This window comes from Colletotrichum acutatum (assembly GCF_030867785.1).
Source record: "Colletotrichum acutatum strain CBS 112980 chromosome Unknown BDZ83scaffold_120, whole genome shotgun sequence".
NCBI classification, from domain to species: Eukaryota; Fungi; Ascomycota; class Sordariomycetes; order Glomerellales; family Glomerellaceae; genus Colletotrichum; species Colletotrichum acutatum.
Window position 1 is genome coordinate 37,132 of NW_026849114.1, and position 16,900 is coordinate 54,031.

At 54.1% G+C, this 16,900-nt stretch overlaps 7 protein-coding genes across 7 annotated transcripts; 3 read left to right on the top strand and 4 right to left on the bottom strand.

Annotated features, from left to right (window-relative positions):
• Positions 1-387: 387 nt before the first annotated feature.
• On the bottom strand, positions 388-4,990 carry BDZ83DRAFT_655732 (Hsp90 protein-domain-containing protein; the record flags this gene model as incomplete). The annotated part of the gene is made up of 7 exons (XM_060510819.1): positions 388-2,226; positions 2,291-2,575; positions 2,889-2,930; positions 3,512-3,567; positions 4,208-4,241; positions 4,728-4,871; positions 4,931-4,990. The coding sequence occupies 7 exons, from the start codon at positions 4,988-4,990 to the stop codon at positions 388-390; spliced, it is 2,460 nt and encodes an 819-aa protein (XP_060360357.1).
• Positions 4,991-6,001: 1,011 nt separating this feature from the next.
• BDZ83DRAFT_635408 (uncharacterized protein) lies at positions 6,002-6,487 on the top strand. The gene is made up of 2 exons (XM_060509173.1): positions 6,002-6,293; positions 6,349-6,487. The coding sequence occupies exons 1-2, from the start codon at positions 6,039-6,041 to the stop codon at positions 6,403-6,405; spliced, it is 312 nt and encodes a 103-aa protein (XP_060360358.1). The 5' UTR covers positions 6,002-6,038; the 3' UTR covers positions 6,406-6,487.
• Positions 6,488-6,607: 120 nt separating this feature from the next.
• On the bottom strand, positions 6,608-8,078 carry BDZ83DRAFT_762212 (flavin reductase like domain-containing protein). Its single transcript, XM_060515202.1, has 2 exons — positions 7,689-8,078; positions 6,608-7,631 (listed from the first exon to the last, which is right to left on the bottom strand). Exons 1-2 carry the CDS (start codon positions 7,783-7,785, stop codon positions 6,892-6,894), a joined length of 837 nt encoding a protein of 278 aa, XP_060360359.1. The 5' UTR covers positions 7,786-8,078; the 3' UTR covers positions 6,608-6,891.
• A 293-nt stretch (positions 8,079-8,371) lies between these two features.
• BDZ83DRAFT_556719 (uncharacterized protein) lies at positions 8,372-9,010 on the top strand (the record flags this gene model as incomplete). Its single annotated transcript, XM_060503526.1, has 2 exons — positions 8,372-8,837; positions 8,931-9,010. Coding segments are annotated over 2 exons (546 nt in total), but the record flags the coding sequence as incomplete, so codon positions are not given.
• Positions 9,011-9,449: 439 nt separating this feature from the next.
• BDZ83DRAFT_587869 (Vps5 C terminal like-domain-containing protein) lies at positions 9,450-11,360 on the bottom strand (the record flags this gene model as incomplete). The annotated part of the gene is made up of 4 exons (XM_060506080.1): positions 9,450-9,605; positions 9,659-10,261; positions 10,315-10,695; positions 10,773-11,360. The coding sequence occupies 4 exons, from the start codon at positions 11,358-11,360 to the stop codon at positions 9,450-9,452; spliced, it is 1,728 nt and encodes a 575-aa protein (XP_060360361.1).
• A 507-nt stretch (positions 11,361-11,867) lies between these two features.
• Positions 11,868-15,677, bottom strand: BDZ83DRAFT_635416 (WD domain-containing protein). Its single transcript, XM_060509174.1, has 4 exons — positions 15,023-15,677; positions 14,110-14,295; positions 13,249-14,054; positions 11,868-13,199 (listed from the first exon to the last, which is right to left on the bottom strand). The coding sequence occupies exons 1-4, from the start codon at positions 15,302-15,304 to the stop codon at positions 12,074-12,076; spliced, it is 2,400 nt and encodes a 799-aa protein (XP_060360362.1). The 5' UTR covers positions 15,305-15,677; the 3' UTR covers positions 11,868-12,073.
• A 107-nt stretch (positions 15,678-15,784) lies between these two features.
• Positions 15,785-16,893, top strand: BDZ83DRAFT_635417 (mediator complex protein-domain-containing protein). The gene has a single exon (XM_060509175.1). It carries the CDS (start codon positions 16,029-16,031, stop codon positions 16,620-16,622), a length of 594 nt encoding a protein of 197 aa, XP_060360363.1. The 5' UTR covers positions 15,785-16,028; the 3' UTR covers positions 16,623-16,893.
• Positions 16,894-16,900: the final 7 nt, after the last annotated feature.

The following is a 16,900-nucleotide window of genomic DNA, read 5'->3' on the forward strand; positions in this document are numbered from 1 at the left end:
CTTTGCTGTCAATAACGACAGCATAGAGTTCTCAGGAAATCAACTTATACTGACTTTCTTCGACGTCTCTGTCCATGGAGAGCAGGTTAGAAGAGGCATACCATCATAGCCAGTCAACCAATCTCGACTAACTGGTGACAAGACGAGAGATACACGAACAAGGCACAATAAATCACATCATCATATAGGTTGTTTGTCTTAACGTTCCAATTCTGAGCGTCTACCTCATCTGTCTCATGATCATGACGGGCTAACTAGAATACACCCATACATCTAATATGGGGAGGCAATTATGGAAAACTTCCGAAGCCGCAATTAAAACCGAAAACCGTCCAACTCCGATGAACTTTTTCTCTGGTATCCCGTATTTTTCATCCCAAAGATCCTTTAGTCAACCTCCTCCATGGCGCTGTCACCAGTCTCGACAGCGGACGTGTCAGCGGCAGGAGCTTCGACAGTCTCCTCCTCCTCGTCAATGTTCAGGCCGAGCTGGACAAGCTTGTGGATGCGCTCGGCGAAGCTGGCGGGCTCGTCAATGGTGAAGCCAGAGACCAGGAGAGAGGTCTCGAAGAGAAGCTGGACGATAGACTTGACGGTGCGGTCGTTCTCGCCGTCGGTCTCGACCTTCTTCTTAAGCTCCTTGATGATGGTGCTCTTGGGGGAGATCTCGAAGGTCTTCTTGGAAGACATGTAAGAGGACATGGAGGTGTCACGGAGGGCCTGGGCCTTCATGATACGCTCCATGTTGGCGGACCAACCGAACTGGCCAGTGCGGATGGCGCAAGGGGCACCAGTGAGCATCTGGGAGACGACAACCTTCTCGACCTTGTCGCCGAGAACGTTCTTCAGGCTCTTAGCGAGACCCTCGTACTCCTTCTCCTCGGCCTCACGGGCAGCCTTCTCCTCCTCGGTCTCCTCGAGCTCGAAGTCCTTGGTGATGTCGACGAGCTTCTTGCCCTCAAACTCCTTGAGCTGAGTCATGGCGTACTCATCAATAGGGTCAACGAGGAAGAGAACCTCGAAGTTCTTCTCCTTGAGGGAGTCCAGGAAGGGAGACTTGGTGACAGCCTTGATGGACTCGCCAGTAATGTAGTAGATGTTCTTCTGAACCTCGGGCATGCGAGTGACGTAGTCGGAGAGGGAGGTGAGCTCATCGCCAGACTTGGTGGAGTTGAAGCGGAGGAGCTTGGCGAGGATGTTGCGGTTCTGGGAGTCCTCGTGGATTCCGAGCTTAAGGTTCTTGGAGAAGGCAGAGTAGAACTTGTCGAACTGCTCCTTGTCCTCGGCGATCTCCTGGAAGAGTTCAAGAGCCTTCTTGACGATGTTCTTCTTGATGACCTTCATGATCTTGTTCTGCTGAAGGGTCTCACGAGACAGGTTGAGGGGAAGGTCCTCAGAGTCGACGACACCCTTGACGAAGCCGAGCCACTCGGGGATGAGGTCGGTGGCATCGTCGGTGATGAAGACACGGCGGACGTAAAGCTTGATGTTGTTCTTGGTCTTCTTGGTCTCGAACAGGTCGAAGGGAGCACGCTTGGGAACGAAGAGGATGGCACGGAACTCGAGCTGACCCTCAACGGAGAAGTGCTTGACGGCAAGGTGGTCCTCCCAGTCGTTCGAAAGGGACTTGTAGAAGGAGGCGTACTCCTCCTGGGAGATGTCCTGGGGGTTGCGAGTCCAGATGGGCTTCTGCTTGTTGAGCTCCTCCTCCTCAATGGAAGTCTCCTTGACCTTCTTGGTCTTGGGCTTCTTCTCCTCCTCATCGTCATCGACCTCCTCGATCTTGGGCTTCTTGTCGTCACCCTCCTCGGTGGTCTCGGTGGCCTCCTCATCGGGGACCTCCTTCTCGGTCTCCTTGGTGACGTGGAGGTAGATGGGGTAGGAGATGAACTCGGAGTGCTTCTTGATGACCTCCTTCACCTTGGCCTCGTTGAGGTAGTCGGTCTGCTCATCCTTCAGGTGAAGGATGATCTTGGTGCCGCGGCCAAGGGCCTCACCCTCGGTGTCGGGGGTGATGGAGAAGGTGCCACCAGCGGAGGACTCCCAGACGTACTGCTCGTCGTCGTTGTGCTTGGAGACGACGGTGACCTTGTCGGCGACAAGGTAGGCAGAATAGAAACCAACACCGAACTGACCGATCATGGAAATATCGGCACCGGCAGTGAGGGCCTCCATGAACTGCTTGGTTCCGGAGCGGGCAATGGTACCCAGGTTGTTGACAAGGTCCTGAGGAGGTCAGCTACTGATCATTGCAATTGATTGGGAAGTGTTGGGAGCATGTGGTACTTACAGCCTTGGTGAAACCAATACCGGTATCACGGATGGTGAGGGTCTTGTTCTCCTTGTCGGGGATGATGTCGATTCTCAGGTCCTTGCCCGAGTCGAGCTTGCTGGGGTCGGAGAGAGACTCATAGCGGATCTTGTCCAAGGCATCGGAGGCGTTGGAAACAAGCTCACGCAGGAAGATCTCCTTGTTTGAGTAGACAGTGTTGATGATGAGCGACAGGAGCTGAGAGATCTCAGCCTGGAACTCGAAGGTCTCCGGGGAAGACATTCTGATGGAGTATGTGGGTATCTAGGGCGTAACGGTCGTAATTCTGTCAAGATTTGTTAGATGTTGTTTGGAAAAGGTGGTTGTGTGGCGGTGAGGCTGCGGTTTGTGGAGGGGTAGTAGAGCGGGGGGAGGGGAGCCTTGTCGCCAATTTCGCAGAATTGGATCTCCAAGGCAGATGGTGCAAAAATAATGAATCTCAATCGCAGACGAGGTTGACGCTTGAATTGCGAGATACCAAGTTCCAATCGAGAGAGAAGGGAGGGGTGACGCTGGGGGATGGCCAAACGGCATCGAGACCAAGCCGGGACAGCGGGGTGTGTTTCGGCGAGCTTACCTTGAGAAGAGCTTCTCTACGAATGCAACAGGTCTTTCGCTGCTACGAATCGACGATGGAAAGATTGATTCTTTTGGGGGAGTAGGAGAGAAGAGAGAAATTGGGAGAGAGAGAAAAGTTGAGATGCAAGGAAGAAGAAGTCTGAGAGTCAAGACGACGAGGGAAGAGGAGGAGGCTAAAAAAGAAAAAGGCGTCTGGAGTCCCGGTGGCCGGCTGGACCCCAAAGCAGAAAGGCAGCGACGCTCACCCCCCCAGCTCAAGAATTCTATGCGATTCCATCACCTCCAGGCCTTCCAGACCCTTCTCTGATTCGCTTGCCCTGCCACCACAGCAACCGTGCGGGGGCTCTGATTGGCTGATCTGCGGGGGCCACCGAGTGGGACGAGGGTCCCTTTTTTTTCTTGTGCCTTCCTCGCCTGCCTGCCGCCTGCCGCCTGCGCCTGCCTCCATAGCACCTCAGACTCAGACCAGCATGGAAAAGAAGAGAATCGCCATCCAATGCATTTGGGGAAGGGACGCCTTACCGCCATCCACTGAGGTGCGCTTGCCTTGTAAACAGCTTCAAGTGTATTTACCTTAGGTACCTCACCTTATGTAAGGAACCTCTTCTGTATGTACCTTACCTTAAGGTACTCTGTACCTACCTTATTTCGGAAGGTTGAGGAAGGCGTCGCTCTACCTAGGTACCTCACGTAGCGTCCGGTGGTCACAGCTTTTTGCCTTCCATTGATTCTCCCTTGCCTCCGTGCCTCCGTGCCTCCTTCGATGTGGGGATGAACAGTGTCTGTTTGTCCAGTCCAGAGTCTTCTTTTACTCCAGTTTTACCGCCTCCGAACGATGGATCCCCGTTCTCAATGTTCTCAAGCAGGAATCGACACTTCCACTGTTTGCTAGATACTTATGTTTGCTCCAAGGTCCATCTTGAATGGCTCGATGTCAACGCGGGCGAACTTGAGCCCAGCAACCAGTCGTCTGGCGTTGAAATACCCTTGCCACAAGTCCCACCCATCGACGAGGCTGAAAATAAAGCGCCACCCCTTCGTGAAATCTGCCCCGAGATTGGGTGCTGGGCTGCTGGCTTGAGTGTGCGGCGGCGCCTTACGGATATGCCAACACATCTCATCTCCCCCGCGTCCGAACCGCCCGCATCATTGGCAACGGCCAGGGGGTCGTTGCACGGTCCATCTCTTTTCACGACGTCTATTCTCGGCTTCAACTACAATGCCTGCCTGCCGTACTTCAATCGGGACCCGTTTCACACTGTTGCCAAGGATCCGCAGAAAGAGATGCTACTAGAACTTGCTCTATCCAAAACCTACCAGCAGACATTAAGACAGGCCAATTAACTCCCGTCTATTCACACTTTTTGACTCAAACTATTTAACTCTCAATTCAAGGTTAATTTCGACCACCCTCACCAATAGTTGCACATGGTTGGGCATATCTATGTAGACACATCCCGACACTGAAGAATAGGACAAGGGCGAGTTTCCAGGCCCGCGCTGAGCTGAATGAATGCTATTTTCTAAGGTATGCTAAGAGTGCTAGCCAGGTCCAAGCGGTGGTAGAACCACCCAGTTTCGGTAACCGCTCTATGCGGGATAAGCGAGATAAGCGAGGTACTAAGCGATGGGCAGACTGAACAGTGTGAAGTTGCAACGGCAATAGTCTACCTGTTAGGGCAGCCCGTTTTGCGGTCACAAGCATTCCTCCCCTTAGGACAAGGCTTGCCTTTCTTGGTGCGTGTGTCGCAACAATCGGCATCCTAGACAGAGAGCATGTCAGAAAGGTCCTCTGTGATGTCTTGGGGCAGAAGGGGCAGTTCATGAGGCTACTTACACACTGCTGCGGGGTGATTCCAAACTTGGCACAGTAATTGTCTGTGTCGCCGCCAACGTTGCAAGCGCCTTGCCTGTTGCAGGCATCTACGTTATCTTTACCGCCCCAGCAGCAATTGGGATCGTAGCTTCCTGCAATCATGCACTATATCGAGTGTTAGCGACTCTGCATCAAAGCTGGCCGAAGCGGAAGAGGTCGCCTACGCCAGCATTAACCGATGTAATGGTCATGGCAGTAACGAAGATAAACTTGATGAGCTGCATATTGGAGATATGAAGTGCTGCTTGAAGGCGGTTTTGAAGTAAGGTATTTTAGAGGTCGTAATAGTTGTGTTGTGAATGAAGAGTCGAGTGATTTCAACTTTTAGTCGACGGATGATCCGACCTTTATATAACATAAGATTCCATTGCAAAAATAATTAGTGCATCAATGCCACTCCTAGAAATAGGCCGCTGGCCTTGCTCGAGCAGGAGATACCGTTCTCGTGATATGAAACAGACTAGACTTCTTCATGCAATAACTATTGTTACTTCGCGGACTTGAGAGTGTGCTTGTCGAACCTCATAGAGAGACGAATAGGCAACATAAACTTTCACTAGTATCGATGGCCTTGACGGCCTTGATGGCCTCGAAGAAGAAACACCTAGAACAGGAGGTGAACAGACATACCAAAACCTACTTCTGCCATATTGATAATCACTCAAACCGACACGTATTTCTCTATTATTACCTTATACTTGATCATTTATTACTCAACGTCAGGCGGCACTCGGGCAGCTGAGCACAGTATGCAACGCGATAGACGCGGGTATTCCTACTGTCAACACAGAATGAACTGACTCGCATACCTACTCGCACGGTTGTAAACTCTATAAGCGATGAAATACGGGCCTTGGAACATGCTTCATGGATATTGTTTCCTAAACGAATGCTCTAAATCTGAATATTCTGCCTTGGTGGCCTGGAATAAGAAAACTTGCCGGACTAGGAAGTGTACCTGCATACCTTACTAAGTCTCGACGTGAACATGCCGACTATCAAAGGCAACTAGCTCGAACATTGGCACAATCAGTGTGCTACGCCGATGGACTCTGGGCACCCTTTAGGATGTATCAAGGCCGTAGTCTCATGGATTGGAAAGGGGCAAGCCCGAATATCAGGATTCTATTTTCAAGTACACACAGTGGTTTGAGCTATCTGAAAAAAAGTATAAAGCTCATCTGTCTTTGATCATCAGGATGACTTGGTACCAGTTCATTCTTATCTCACATCTTACACATCTACAACCAAACCTGATTCTATTCCTCAACCATGAAGTTCTCCTCAGTTATTATCAGCATCATCTCCCTGACGGTGGGAACGGCCATCGCCAACCCGGCTAGGCTTGAGAACCGACAGAAAGCCCCAGGAGTTGGCGACCCAAATGCTCAGTGCGATGGGAAGCATGACTGTTGCTTCAGCTCAGAAGCTGCCTGCTTTAGGCAGTACGGTACTCTTTCCGGCAATATTTACTGTCCGCTGCACAAGTATTGTGCTACAGACTATAATATCCCCCGCACCAAATGTGTAAGTAACACGATGAGAAGAATTAAAGGGCAGAACTGACGCGTAGTATGCATAGAACGCTGATTGCTGTTCAATCTCCAATGGCTTGGGCCGTGGGTGCCCGGGCAAATAGACGGAGTCGTTGCACTGTCTTTACTGGTGTTGGATCTCACATTACACTACTATTCAGGATAGCGGATGCATTTCGGGTGCCCTTATCTTAAATATGTCAGAAGTGGGGTGTGAGCTTCAAGAGACTCCAATGCGGTAGGCAGTGAAAAGCTTATGACGGGAAGAGAAGAACCTATGATCATGAAAGCGATTCGTAGCATTGTATGCATAGAATGAATGAACCTAGAGAATTTTATCTATCGGACTTGGCCAAAACCGACCTGTTTGATATCTCTCACCTGACGGTCTCTTGTGCAAAGCTGGTTGTTGGAAATAATTCAAAGCCCAGTTCATACCGTTAACAAAGCTCCCAGTGCCGATTTATAGCCGCCCTAACCATCCTCTTTGAAATCAATGGGCGGAGTTTCCCTCACATAGTATACACTCTATCCGCAATCTCTATACATGGGGTATGATACACAACATCTCCAACCTCAGTCTCCCGTCTTCACTTCTCTCCCTTCACCAAACACTCCCCCAGCGTCCGATACCGTCGATCAGCATAAACAAGCCCAAACCCCTCCCCTCCCCCCCTCACAACCCCCTCAACCTCCCCAACAACAACAACATGATCCCTAACCCTCACCATCCCCTCCCCAAGAGCCCGACACTTGATCACATACAACACCCCCTTCCCTTCAAGTAAAGGCGCCTCCCCATCCTCCTCAACAACCTCAACCCCCTCAGGCAACCCCTCAAACAACCCCTCCCCGGCACCAGCGTTCCCCCTCGTAAACAAATCCGCAACCCTCGCGCCCTCCCCTCCCTCTGCGAGAACATGCACATTGAAAACCCCGCCGCTCTCATGAATCGCATCGAGCGTCCGGCTCGGCGTCCGGACGTTGAACGTCACCAGCGGCACGGGCTCCATGCTCAAGCTCACGAAGCTCGACATCGTCATGCCCCTCGGCCGACCCGCGCGGTCCGTGGCCGTGGCGACGACGACCGAGTGCGCTAGTCTTCGCATCACGCCGCAGAGCTGTGCTGGGAGGTCGGCAATCGGGTCGTGGGTTGTCGTTGGGGGTTGATGGGGTTCTCTGCGCCATGTTGTCGTTGTTGTTGTTGGTTTCGACGGCGAGGAGGAGGGGGATAGGTTTAATGGTGTCGTGTGTATTGTTCGGTGGTGCTCGGAGGTCGATGGGTTTAGGCCGACGGGCCTTGCTGAATGTGACGGACGTTCATTCTGGGCTGAGGCAATGCGTTAGTTGACCATGGCCAATACAATGGATCGTGAACATGTCTTACAGCTTCCGACCAGGGTCCGCTGGACGCTGCCGCTTCCTCCGATCCTTGGCCGGACGACGCGGCGCAGCGCGGTCTCCAGCACACGAGCTCCGGTCATCGCATGCGCCGGAGCTTAGCCCGAAGTTGCTATACGGAATAGCCCGCAGTTGCTACAAGAGATGGGGATCTAAACGAAGAAATAAACGCGACAGCGAAGATCGACGCAGAGCTCGTCTATAGAGTTCCTCAAAGTAGATCAATGGCTCGTGGAGGGGAATAGACCACGTCAAAAGCTGGACTTCATACCCCCCTTGTAATGGAGGTAGCTCAAGCTCCCAGTGATGTAAATGGAACCCAGAAAAATTCCTTATCGATAAGGAAATCACATACCTCCTTCCCCCGGCCGGGCACACGCTGAAGTTGTGGACCCGCGCGCACGGAACTCCCCGGCCCTGACCAACCGAAATTTTGGTTTCCTCAGGTCGCGCGGTGCAGCCAAGGAGAATCGAGCCAATTGAGCCAGCATCGCCAAAAGCTTCAACAAATTCTCCTTTGCCCACGCGCGCGCTCCCTCCGCCCTTACGCACGTCGCAACCGCCCGCCCATACACCAAATTCCTCTCCCCGCCTTACGACCTTTGCTCGAATAAGCGATCCAATTGAGCTCCCTCCAACGCATCCCAGACCAGACAAACACCCGCGAAAATGGGCAAGCTCCCAACCCACCTGCCCAGGCCAACAAGCCTCCTCGCCCACCGACCCTCTCTCACAACCTCATCCTGCTCCGGCACCACAATCTCCGCCTCCTCACCGAGAATAGGTCTCCAAACCCAACAATCCCGCGCAGCAACCTTCATCCCCCGCCCCCGCCGCCCCTACACCTTCACCCAGCTCATCCAGCTCTCCGACGGAAGCACCTACACCGTTCGCACCACCTCCCCCAGCCCCTTGGTCCGCTCCGCAAAGGACTCCCGCAACCACGCCCTCTGGCAACCCTCCGACAAGTCCCTCAAGAACGTGGAAGTCGACGAGGCCGGAAAGTTGGCGGCTTTCCGTGAGCGTTTCGGTCGCGGGTTCGATTTGGCTGCCAAGAAGCCGACGGAGGAGGAGCTCAACGCCGCTGCTGCTGCGGCCGCAACTTCTGCAAAGGATACCGCTGCCGCTGGAAAGGGTGCCGCCGCAGGCAAGGAGGCTGCTGGAAAGGATGCTGCCCCCGCAAAGGAGGCCGCGAAGCCTGCCCAGCCGGCTGCTGCCCCCGAGGAAGACGACATCTTCGACATGGGCGATTTGATCAGCGGTTACGCTGCGATGCAGCCGCAGCAGGCTGCCAAGGAGCCCCCCAAGAAGGCGGCGGCACCGGAGAAGGGCAAGAAGGGAAAGAAATAAGGCAGCGCGAGGGCAGGACACAAAACAACCATCACCACCTGTCATCAGCAGTAGTGGCGGAAAGAAAGCTTGTACGATGCATAGAGCCGAATCATTGTATAAAATAAAGGGGAGATTTCACAGAGGACTGCCCGAGAGGGCGAACTAAAGCGTGGTCAGAGGAGGAGGTGGATTACGGGAGCCCCTTATACCCCCCGTGGGGTTTCTTCTACTGTCAGATATGTACAACAACCACAACTACTACAACCAAGAAAGGATAGGCTCCACAATGTGCACTTGCTGCCCAAACTTGATTCACACGTCATTCGTCCCAGTGCGCCGTGGGGTCGAAGAAGAAACCGCTGCTGTGATGCGTAGGTATAATGTAGTGAATCAGCGGACGCCGTGCCTCGGGCTTCTAGTCAGAGTCGTCGTTGATGGTGGCACGAGCCCTATCAATGGCCGTGTTACCGGGCGGCTTGCCCGAGGGTTGTATGACGGGCGGCCGGTAAAAGACCGTCTCGTCATCCTCGGCATCCAACTGCATGAGGAACGTCTCCCACTTCTCAATCAACTGTGAATGTGTCAGCCTCAATCCCATTTCGTGAATGTCGCGAATTGTCTCACCTCTTTTTGTGCCTCTACCGCACTCTCCAAGAAGGTCTCAACGCCGCTCTTGAAGTCCTCCACCTTTTCTCTCTCAAAGCGATCAAGCTCCGCCCTCATCAACCGACCCATATCCTCAAACAGGAGCCTGGCCTGGTGCACCTTTCTCTCCACGTCGCCGACCTCCGCGCTGACTTGGTTCAGCCTGTCCTGCTGGCTCTTGCCTTGCCGCAGGAGCTTGTCCTGGGAGGCCTTCTTCTTCTGCAGTTCTGACTCGGCAGAGTGCCACGAGTGGAACGCCTTTTGCCGCTGGCTGAATGCTTGCTTGACTGATCCAATCAGGCGGATGTACTCCTCGATAATGATGCCAAAGGTCAAAACATCCTGCTGGGCCTGACGGTCGTAGACATCGCGGATCGTCAGCTGCAGCTCGGACAGAGCATCCAATGGGCCCGACAGCGAGGGCGACAGCTCAACTGTGGACAGAGCATGCAGAGACGCCGAAAAGTCTCCAGCGGCTTCGGCCATCATCTTGCGCTGGCCAACCATTGTCTCCATGGCCTTGAGCAACGCCTTGAGCTGGTTCTCGAGCGCATCAAGGTACACCTTGCGGTCGTGGAACCACTGTTGACCTATGTCAGTACGTAGTTCTCCTAGTAGTCCCAGCGCACACTCACGTCATCTTGCTCGACAAACTTGCTGCTGCCACCGACGTTAATACCCAAACTACCGAGGACACCCTTGCTCTCTCCGGGAATCGGCTCTCTCCGCTCCTTGTGCTTGACGTCGACGTTGAACGATTCGCTCTCGAGGAACAGCTTCAGGTCGGCATCGTGCTGCAGGGTAGGGTGCGCAGCAGTCTTGTTCACCATCTTCTCCAAAGCGGCGCGACGTCCTTCGACGAAGTTGCTCTCGAAGCGACCAACAGCCTGCTTATCCGGCGGAGGCGGCACAACGACACCGGGGTTGTTCCCATGCAGCGTGTTGTACAGCCAGAGGAAGTCACGGTATCTGCGCTTTACCTCGAACTCGGGCTGCTTGTATGCCTTTGAGGAGGTCTGTCGTACACATCATGATTAGCGCGAGCTCCTCTCCCCCCCATCCCCGCTTCGCCAATGGAAGAGCTTCATCTTACCTTGGTCCTGACCGAGTAGACGATATGCGAGCTGGTCAAGTCGCCAACCTTGTGCGGATCGCCCACCGTGATCTGGAAGCTCGGCTTGCTAGCCTGCTCGACGCTGACGCTAGGCTGAGTATGCGTCCGCACCGGGCTAGGATGCGCAGCCTGAACGGGCGGCGGCTGCCTCGGGCCAGACGGACGGTCGTAATCGTCCTCGTCAATGTGATGAGGGTCGGAAGGACCGGCGCGACGGCCCTGCTGGGGCTGCATCGAGGTGCGGATCACCATCTGCTCCTTCTGCGGCGGGACGGGCGGAGCATCCTGACCGGCTTCGGCGCCATTGTCTGCGGCGGCGGGAGCGCCGAGGGGACCCAGAGGACCGAGGGGATCGTCGACAGCTTCGAGGCGGGTAGGTTGGGCGGAAACGAGGCGGCGGACAGGTCCCGAGCGTGAAGGGCGAGGTGCGGATGCCGTGCTGGGTGCGTCTGACTTGGCCGCGGGCTGCGACGACGTCGACTCTTCGCTCTGGGAGGGTTGCTGTTGGGTCGAGGGCTCGGAGGTGGGTTGCGAATCGCCCCATGGCGACTCTTCGAGGGGATCCATCCTTTCGGTTGCTCGATGCGCCAGTGGCTGTGACAATTTCGTGAGAATGGAATCGGGTTTAAATGACCAGTCTATGGAGTACCACGGAAAGCGGGCGATGGTTGAAATGGTAAGTTGAGGTGAGGTGGGATGTGGTCTGGCAAAAGGCAAGGCAGCACAGTAAGGTAAGGTACACCCAAGGCACGGCCGGTTCTGGGTGTGTCTGACTGACAGAGGCTCAATGCGAAAGGTGCGCAGCTGCTCCGCACCACCTGATTCGCTGTGGCCCTTTGGAAGCTTCAGCCACTCGACCTCGATTGGGACCCCAAAGCCCATCAAGGCCCCTGTAACTTGTAGGTACCTACCCGGCCTGCCGTAGGTAACTGAGGTACCTAGCGGTTGCGGTCAACGACACTGTTCCAGTCTCGACTGACACCGGGTAATCGTGGTGCTAATGTACCTGACCGAGACGTGCCACGAACAAAGATACAATTCAAAGCGAAGCATTCACATGCATTTTGCTTAGAGCACGGGCAAATTGGCTTCATAGCCTTCCCAATTGACTAGAGGTATCTACTACATTGATGATTTACACAAACCAGTAACCAGGCGATTTTGCTGTCCCAGACCAGGATTACCTCGCCCAAATCACATTTTGTCGACTATCGCGACCCCAACGCCAAACTCAAGATGAAGACAGTCTGATTCTTTCCCTCCAGAGGATCCCGTGCCGCTTAACGGTCGGGATCGTAGCAGCCACCAGACACGATGAGGTTCATACGGGTGAACTGCACCTTCATGACGGGCGTCTTCTTGGTCGGGAATGCACTGATCTGGTCGGGCGTAATCATAACCTCCTTGCCCTTCTTCTTTCCGCCACTGGGAGCATTGGATCCACTGCCAGTCGCTCCCTGACCGCCAGCATTCGGGCGCTCTGTCTGTCCACTGGCCGCAACAATGGTGTCGCCTCCCTCTTGAGCCGGCGCCGCTCCTTGCTGCTGCTGGGCGGCCTTGTGGCCCTCAGCGGGGAGCTCAACATCCCAGACACGGACAGTGCCGTCTTGGCCGCCAGAGACAAGAACGTTGGACTCGACGCTGAAGCTCATGGACCAGATTCCACCTTTACCGTGGCCGCGAGAGCGCTTAATGCGAAGGCCCTTCTGGATGTCCCAGAAGAAGATGTTGCCACTGCAATCAGCCGTGGCCAAGATTCTGCCGTTGGGCGCGACCTCAATGGTGGAGATGTAGTCCGTGTGACCGGTGAAGACACGCACGCACTGGCCGGTGATGACAGACCACATGCGGACTGACTTGTCCGTCTCGTCGGAAGCCGAGAACACATAGGTTCCGTTCGGGTGCCAGGCCACAGCCGAGATGCTGGAGTCGTGGCCGACGAGAATACGCTGCGCGGATGCGTGATCCTGCATCCAGACACGAACAGTCTTGTCCCAGCCGCCAGTCAAGAAGTAGTGGCCAAAAGGACCCCACTCGGCTCTCAACACCGGACCATCGTGGCCCTTGTAAACGCAGACGCAGGCCCAGACATCCAGTGACCACACTCGAACGGTGCCATCCGCAGAACAAGACAGTAGCAGCTTAGAGCTCGTCTCGATGGGGGACTCACCCTTGCCCTCCTCGCCAAATGGCGCGTGCTCGAGCTTGGCAATGGCGTCGGAGAAGGAAACTGAGTACACCTGAGCCGAGTGACCGATAAGCTTGCGGTTGTTGAACTTGTAGTCCTTCTCGTCGTTACGCTTCGACTTGAGAGGCTTGCCCTCGAGATGCCACACTCGGATGTAGGAGTCCGTGGTGCCAATAGCAACCATTTCGTGGTCCTTGGAGAAGTCCATACATGATACACTACACCTATTTGTTAGTCGCATTCAGCAGATAAAAACATACTACTTGCCTGCCTAAAGTGTTGTGGAAAGTGAACATGCACGCGCTGACAGGAACGCCGACGCCTCCAGTACGTCCATCAATCTTGAAGCGATCACGGTTCTCTCTAACCTTTTGCATCTCCATGACAACGTCTCTGGCGCGAGATGGAGGCAAAGGCAGGTCCGCTCTCGTGGGACCATCAGCACTCTCTTCACGCTTGATCTTGCGGTCGAACTCGTCTACCAAAGTAGCACGGCCATCGGGCGGGGGGTTGAGCGCATCCTCATCCTGGAGCTCGGCCCTGACATCGTCGCGAAGGTCCTCCTCCATTGGCAGAGGGCCCAGCTTGAGAGGCACCGTCTTGTCCAAAAGGTCCCTGTTTGAGATGCCGGTGAAGACTCCAGGAATACCCTCTTGCAGATCCACCTCGTCAATGTCGAGGTTCTGGGATCGGCGGTAAATCGCCTCGAAGCTGAAGGGCTCGATGGGGCCACGGGCCGTTGAGTCCAGCTGGCAGAAGGTTGAGAGGATGTACAGGATAACAGCGCCGCCATTGTCCCGCTCGCGCTCGAGGAAATGGAAGAGGTTGCCACTGATGTGCTGGTTGAGCGGAACGCGGTATTTGTTCTCTCTGTACAACTTGGTGGTAGGGTTTTCCTTGGCGTGCAGAGTCAGTGTAATGGTGGAGAAGGTCTTCAGATCGTCGGAGTGGACATTCTCAAAGTACGACTTGAGGTTGTTGAGGATGATCTTGGCTTCCTCAGAGTAGTTCTGAGTGACGAGCTCGAGCCACGAGTAGACGAAGACAGGCCAGAGAAGCTTGTTCAACTCGAACTGTAACAGGTTAAAAATACTGAACCGCCAGAAATGACGAACCACTGAGGCTTACCTTGTAGATGTCAAGGTTGTTCTCGACCCACTCACGGAGCAAGTTAAATGCCTTCAGGTACTTCTTGGGACCCAAATCATCAACCTTATTGTGAATGGGTCTACCGTCAGGGCCCAAGTGCGAAGACTCTTGGCGAAAAATGGTTTCGGTACGGGTGTATCCCCGCTTCAGGAGATAGTCTGTGACCTAGAAACTGTCAGCGATGTCGGGGAAAGCATTAAAATGGCAAGTCCGCGCGATCGCACTTTCACTGCCTTCGTAGTCTCTGTGTCTTCCGGAGTGAATATGCTTGCTCTCTCGCGCCGAAGATAAGTAGAACGTAGAGAGGAAGGAGAGAGGATGAAGAGAGAGGAGTAGAGGACTCATGATCAACATAAGGAAGGGGAGATAAGGAGGGTGTTAGGAGAGAGGCAGTCCTCTTCCACGAGAATCCAGAAGCCACGCCGCCTTGACCTACCATCTCAAACTTAGACACTCTCTCTTGAATGGGACTGGCCATTGTCTTCAAATTCCTGGATTTTGATGATTTTCCGACGTGAAAGAATAATAAAGACGAATGGGATGGTGGGTGAGTTGGATGGTGATGGTGAAAGGTGATGGATGAGGAAAGGCAAGCAGAACCAAACACACAAAGAAATGTGAATTGGCAACTACCCACGAGATGGGTTTGTTTCTGCGATTCTTCCTGAAGATGGAAGAGGCAATTACTGTCCTTTTGTTCTTTGCCCTCGAGGAATACACGATCCTCACCCGCCGATCCCATCCTTCACGGTTTCAACAGCACTTGCCTTTACCTCTAGCCGTCGACCTCGGTCACCACACTTGTAGCAAACGGGACCTTGAGCCGTCCCCCATCCTCATATAATCCATAGAGCCCAAAGAAAAATACTAATCGAAAAAAATCCTCACTTACAATCTGATTCAGATTCTGATTCGACATCGGCGCAGTAGCCGGCGCCGGCGCCGGCGCAGGCGTAGCCGTCACAGGAGGCGGGATCGGCGTCTGGCTAGTCGGGACAGTAGGAGCAGGAATAGGCGTCACCGTCGCCGGTACCGTCGACGCAGCTTGTTGTTGTTGCTGCTGCTGAGGCTGTTGTGAAAAGGATCCCGACGCGCCTGTGCCTGCTGCGCCTGCTGCCGCTGCTGGTGCGCCTGGCGTGGTGCTGGCACCTGGTTGAGCCGGGGTTCCCGACATTTTTTACAGAACAATTTCGATAACGTTTGAATGCGCGAAGTAGTTGTAGATGAAAATTCTGGTTTCGAGTTGGTGATGCGCTTTTCACGTCTCTCGGCGCATTGGTCGTGAACCGGGCGGGTGAGACGTGATCGTGAGTCGTCGAGCTAAGGTCGGGTATCCGGGGCGGAAACCGAGGCCGCAATCTCCAGGTTTCTAATGAGCGTGTTTCTCTTTGGCGGCGGTGACTATCAGCAGGTAGTGCTTCAGATGCGAAGTTCCGACTTTTGATGATAGAATTCGATGAGATGTCGTCGAACGTCGCGTCCAGCCCCGATGAAATGAGGCTCGTTCATCTCCTGCAAGGCTGCAAAGGAAAGGACTTGAGGTCAAGGTTGGCGGCGGAAAATATCTGGAGAGGACGGCGCTAAGCCTTTCTGGGTATGGTGCATGCTTCTCTGGCCTCAGTCATTGGAAGAGAGCTTCGACCTTCCCCGTGGCCGGGCCCACCTTTTTTCAACTCATACGCGACTTCTTGGAGCTCACCTGCGAGCTCGAGCACTCACTCACTCACTCACTCACTGCTCATCTCACTCACTAAACCTGAACCTATCATCTCACGAACTACACTCCTAAAAGACCACAACCCACCCACGATACCATTTTCTTTCCAACTCCTCAAGCTCACCAATTGCACACTTCGCTCTACCACCAAGAATCCGAACTCGGCTCACAATACACCAACATGGCAGACACAACAATGACAACAGACGCCCCCCCAAACGAACCATTCACCCTCCAAGAACGAATCCAACAACTCTGCGAAATCGACACCCAAATAGTCTCCCTAATGTCCCACACCTCATCCGCCCTCTCCGCCCTTGGCGCAGCCCCAAAGCCCTCCCCACCATCAGATCCTTCAAACCCATCCGTTCCCCCTCCACCATCCTCCTCCTCTCAAACCCAAACCTTCAAAACATCAATGGACGCCCTCCTCTCCACCCTCCACACAGTAGACGTCCACATGAAGCGCCAAATCCTCGCCCTCGAAGAAGCCTCCATCATCAAGCTCCGCAACGACGCCGACCCCAAAACCCGCCAACCCGTCATGAACGAGGACGCCAAAATCGTCGCGCGCCCCTCCCTCGAGCCCAACGGCGTCGGCACCATTGGTAACCTCGACGTCGGGTGGCTCAACAGCCGCAACAATAAAGTCGAGCGCGACATGGAGGCCGAGTTGTGGGCCAAGATGAGGGAGTTGCTGGAGCGGTATCACGCCAAAGAGGTAGCTGAGGGGGCTGGTGGCAGTGGTATTAAGGATGAGAGGATGCAGGAGTGATGGAAATTTTGGCAGTTTAGCGGAAGGAAGCCTGGGAAAGGACTGGATGGCTCAGAGATGGGAGTCTCATTCACTTCATACCAAGGTGGTATGAGAACGAGAAGAGGAGCCTTTGGTAAAAGGTGTGCTCTTTCCAGCAGACTTGCTCGGTAAACCAATAATTGATACCCTGTTACATAAAATCACCCGCAACCCATGGGATGGATGGAAGGTATCAAGAGGCATGAAAAAAGCAAAAGCTCAGGTACCCAGTCCGTAAATCGAACTGAGCCCCTACG

What these genes read in the sequence shown, in the direction of transcription:
- BDZ83DRAFT_635408 (XM_060509173.1), top strand. Translation starts at nt 6,039, where the DNA reads ATGAAGTTCTCCTCAGTTATTATCAGCATCATCTCCCTGACGGTGGGA. An exon ending in ATATCCCCCGCACCAAATGT is followed by an intron (nt 6,294 to 6,348) that starts GTAAGTAACACG and finishes TAGTATGCATAG; the next exon opens with AACGCTGATTGCTGTTCAAT.
- BDZ83DRAFT_635416 (XM_060509174.1), bottom strand. Translation starts at nt 15,304, where the DNA reads ATGTCGGGAACCCCGGCTCAACCAGGTGCCAGCACCACGCCAGGCGCA. An exon ending in ATCAGAATCTGAATCAGATT is followed by an intron (nt 14,296 to 15,022) that starts GTAAGTGAGGAT and finishes GACAGTTTCTAG; the next exon opens with GTCACAGACTATCTCCTGAA. An exon ending in TTCCACAACACTTTAGGCAG is followed by an intron (nt 13,200 to 13,248) that starts GCAAGTAGTATG and finishes AAATAGGTGTAG; the next exon opens with TGTATCATGTATGGACTTCT.
- BDZ83DRAFT_762212 (XM_060515202.1), bottom strand. Translation starts at nt 7,785, where the DNA reads ATGACCGGAGCTCGTGTGCTGGAGACCGCGCTGCGCCGCGTCGTCCGG. An exon ending in GCGGACCCTGGTCGGAAGCT is followed by an intron (nt 7,632 to 7,688) that starts GTAAGACATGTT and finishes GCATTGCCTCAG; the next exon opens with CCCAGAATGAACGTCCGTCA.
- BDZ83DRAFT_635417 (XM_060509175.1), top strand. Translation starts at nt 16,029, where the DNA reads ATGGCAGACACAACAATGACAACAGACGCCCCCCCAAACGAACCATTC.